Here is a 4,251-nt window from a genome sequence, read left to right as displayed (position 1 = left end):
CCTACAGCAAACTGAAAAAAGAGAAGCACATACAACATAAAACCCCAGAGTTCTGAAACCTCTGATCCTTGCACACAGCATTGCTGAACTGCAAAACCTGCTGCTGGGTAAGAACACTCTTACTTACCCTTGTCCCTGTATCATCCTGAGACACCCCTGGTTCCACTCTGGATCTTTGGCTGTACTCAGTAACTGTTCTCATCCTTTGCATCTGGCTTTCCCATCTGCAGGGACAATAATCTAAATATCTCCTATACAGGTTGCACTCTACCAGAAGCAGACATCCTGATTTTCTGCTGTGAAAGTGTTTCTGACAAGTGAACAAACTCCTCAAGAAGAGACTGTTTCTGTTAGTGCAGAACATCATATGCTTACTGGCACAGCACAGAATCAGATGTAAAACCCTATTCAACTGAAATACTGTCTTCCAGAATTCCAGAAGTTTCAGCTCTGCAGAGCTCTGTAGAAAGGGAGCACATGAGAGCCCCCAGTCCCTGCCCTTAACAGCACAGGGAGGAACTGACCCAGAGAGCTGCACCTGCATTTTAAGCAATACCCTGACTGTGGGCCATAGCGAAATCAGATGTTCCTCCAGCTGTGCAGTTCAGTCCAGCTGACACATGCTCAGCTTTAGTCATCCAAAAATGACTAAATGATCCTGATGAGTTATGTAATCCCTGCCCCTGCAGCCAATGAAGATGGATAGAGGGATTTAAAAGATGAGTATATGTGACATGGGTTAGTTGTGGGCTCAGCAATGCTGAGGGAACAGTTGGACTGAAGGCTCTTAAAGGGCTTTTCCACCTGTGATTCACTCCATTGTTTTTCAGTGTCTTAGGATGGTAAAAATGCCACCAGACACTGCTCTCCATGTTGTTTAGAGATTTGACACAACCAGTTTCAACCATATACTCCCATTTTTAATTCATTTTGCCTGAGTTTGATGAGGTGAGACCTCCACTCTTGGAGATGAAGTCATCACCAGAGGAGAAGGTGCAGCTTGAAGCTACAGCACTGATGAGGACGCTGGTAGCCTGAGGGTCCAGCATGCGCTCACAGAGAGATGGAAACTGAGAGAAAGGGAGAGGGAGAGCAGTGTTCAAGGAGATCTGGTGGAAGGAGAATAAAAGTGTTGCCAGGACAACAAATTCACAGAGCAGGCTGTCCTGAGGAGCTGCACTGTTTGTGAAGGATCATATAATGTTCAACAGTGTGAAAATACTGTGGGGAGGATCTGCAGGTGGCAAAGTAACTGAATAGAGTCTAGTAATAAAAATATAGGACAAGAACAGTAGGCCTGACCCTCTGATCAGAACTGTGGAGAACAATGTTAGCTGAGGTCACAGAGGCTGCAAAATTAGGATGGGCAGCAACAGGGGGAGATTTCATCCATTCATACACATACAGGATAATGCTTCACTGGGATGAACCATGGAGAAAAACTTTTTTGAAGCAATAAATGATTACATGCCAGAATTAACTAGTCTAAATTGTTTGACCCACAAGCAAAGATGTGATTCAGGATGTGGTCTGGAATGGGGCATAAGACTTGGTTCCAGAGGCAGAAGTGGAAGAACCTGTTTTTAAGAATGATCACAACACAGTTTTAACTCTTTAGTGGAGAGCAAGCTAAATAAATGCAGCATGTGGAGGTTCAATTTCAAGAAAGGTAGCTATGTAAAAATGCAGCAATCTGTCAAAAAGAGCTGAAAGGGAGCAGACCAAAAATCCCCAGGATGACTGGGGCTGTAGGCTGTTCACAAATGCTGTACTGGCAGTCAAGGAATTGTGGCCTGATTTGAGGCCTGGGTGTTACAAGAGTGATGGCAAGGCCATAGCTGAGAACCTCAAAGAACTTCCTGCATCCATCGCTGGTGCTGGTGGCACTGAGATGTACTTCTCTCCTCTGTATCAGCACCACCAGAAAGGCCAAGGGCTGAGAGGTTTCCCCTCTGATCCCACCTACAGAGAGGGCTCTGAGTGCAGTCTTGAGGCCCACACACCCCTGGAGCTGCTCTCTACCCTGGGGCATGCAGAGCATGCTGAGAAGAACAAGATTCCTGCTAGCATGGAGAATCACAGCCTCTTGGAAAAGGACAACAGGGCAAAGGCAAGCCCAGCTCACCAACCTGCTGGAGTTTGGTGAGGGAGCCAATGAGCACATGGATGCCCTCAGGCATGGGGGGGTGCAGTGAAATTCCCAGGCTTGCAGGGGATCCTCAGGTCCTTCAGCTGGTTGGATACCTCACTGAAAGTGAGCAAATCCAGAAGAACCTCACAGAACCGAGCAAGTGGACAAATATGTGGCAGATGAACTTCAGTAAAGAAAAATGTTGTGTATCCATTGGGGAAAATTATCTGTATGATGCTGAACCTGGAACAGCTCAGGAAGTTGTCTGACATCATCAGCTCAGAGTGCCATGGCAACTAAAACATGCAGTGAGTGTTGGCCCCTGCCAGCAAGGACCACAATCACAAACCAGAGTCTGGGCATCTTTGACCCCTCTTGAACACCTCGGTGCAGCCTATCAGGGGGGCCACATGCAGTTCTTGTCTCTGCACCTCAAGAAGGAGGTAGTGAGGTCACAGAGGGTGCAGAAAAACAGAATTAAAAAGGCTGAGGGATGCAGCAGCCACTGTATGAGGAGAGACTTCTGAAAAGTTTGAGGTCTTCAGGTAAGAAAAGGGCAGGGAGGGTGGATAAGATAGAGGTTTGGAAAACTGTGAAAGCACTGACTGAGGTGAATGCAGGGTAGCTGTTGAACCACCATGCAGCACCAGGAGTTGTTCAGTATTTTGGTAAGGAATATTTCCTCAGTGTCACCAGTCTCTGCCACAGTAGTTGCTGTATTTTCTTACCTGTATGTACCAGCAAGAACTTGGTCACAATCAACCAGGACAAACTTCTCCAGAACCTGGCCTGCAAATTTCTTGCCTGCTTTGCTGTAGTACGTGTCTCCACTCAGGCACCTTATGCGCATGTTCTGAAACCAAAGCAGGGAGAGTTGGTAAGGGGCCATGTACTGAGCTAAACTGAGATGTTCCCTTGTGCATCACTGCTGGACTCCCTCAAGCTCATGCTCTGCTCTGAGAGGTAGAACTCAGCAAGGCATTAAGTATTTCTTGGCTCCTACATATCAAATATTTTGTCACACTGCCTGCTTCTATGGGATAAAAACCCAGCAAAAATTAACAAGTTGCACTTGAGTGCAAATTCTAGTTTGAAAAAAAAACTTTGGAGAATCCTATGAGCCTACAGATCATTTCTGATGTATGTAAAACTATCCAATTTCTTCCAGATTATTAATGATATTCAGCACCCCACTAGCTGATGGCTCTACATTAAGTAAATTTTGATGCATAACAACTAGCTAGTTTCTAATCAATAGAGTGTGCTGCTCTGATTTTATACAATTACAGGCTTAAAACTAAAACATAATGAAAAAAGACTTAGAGGAATATCTACATTTTAAGGAATTCCTTTTATCAATACATTTTAAAAATATATTAACATTTTCAGCTGCTATACTCAATTGAAGCAGACCTGATGCTCCACTGCAAGTACTTCTCTGATACAACCTTGACCTGTAAAACTAACTGCCCAGAATAAACTGGGGAATATGGCTCTTGGTATCCATTGGGAGCCTCTTTCATAATGCAAGGCGTTTGCCCATAATAGAAGTTATTTGCACCTCAGGTGAGGAAGGCAGAAGATCAGAACAGTCACTGGAAGTTGTTAGTGACCTGCTCTGTGTGATACAGTGCCAAACAAAACATCTGGCATGTAAATAAACATCCCCAAGGCTACACCTCCGCGGGGCTGCCAGGTCATCCCTTCCTGCCCTGCAGGCCAGCTCCCCTGACACCTGTCACACCTCTGGTACAGCAGGAGCTGTCACAAGCTGTCACCGCCTGCACTTGACCGGGCAGACCCCTCTGTGGGCAGCCCATTCCTGCCGAACATCAGCCCAGCTACAGACAAAGCCCTAGAGCAGCTGGTGGGGCCGATTTGCTCCTGGCAGAGCCGGGCACTCAGGGAATGTGTCACTGCCCCTCTGCCCCCCAGCAGGTTTCTGGCCAGGCCAGGCAAGGGACAAGCGCCAGCAGGGCTTTGCCGGCAGATGTTCCCCGCAGGGCGCGTCCCACGCCCCTTCCAGCCTTCCGGAGCTGTCCCGGGGCACCCCGGTGCCCGCTTCGCCTTCCTCCCACGGGGCTCAGGGCAGGGACCCTGCGGCTTCCTCTGCTTTCCGC

At 47.4% G+C, this 4,251-nt stretch overlaps 1 protein-coding gene across 1 annotated transcript in view; it reads right to left on the bottom strand.

Moving 5' to 3' along the window:
- FAM83C (family with sequence similarity 83 member C) overlaps positions 1–4,251 on the bottom strand; it is a 22,840-nt gene that overhangs the window by 7,673 nt on the left and 10,916 nt on the right. The window contains exon 3 of the mRNA XM_005430624.2: positions 2,860–2,984. Coding sequence (XP_005430681.1) covers positions 2,860–2,984 — 125 coding nt within the window. The remainder of the gene's footprint in view (positions 1–2,859; positions 2,985–4,251) is intronic.

Source organism: Geospiza fortis, unplaced genomic scaffold (genome assembly GCF_000277835.1).
Source record: "Geospiza fortis unplaced genomic scaffold, GeoFor_1.0 scaffold39, whole genome shotgun sequence".
In the NCBI taxonomy this organism is placed as follows: Eukaryota; Metazoa; Chordata; class Aves; order Passeriformes; family Thraupidae; genus Geospiza; species Geospiza fortis.
The sequence above is the reverse complement of the archived record's forward strand: the minus strand, read 5'-3'. Positions and strand labels throughout refer to the sequence as shown.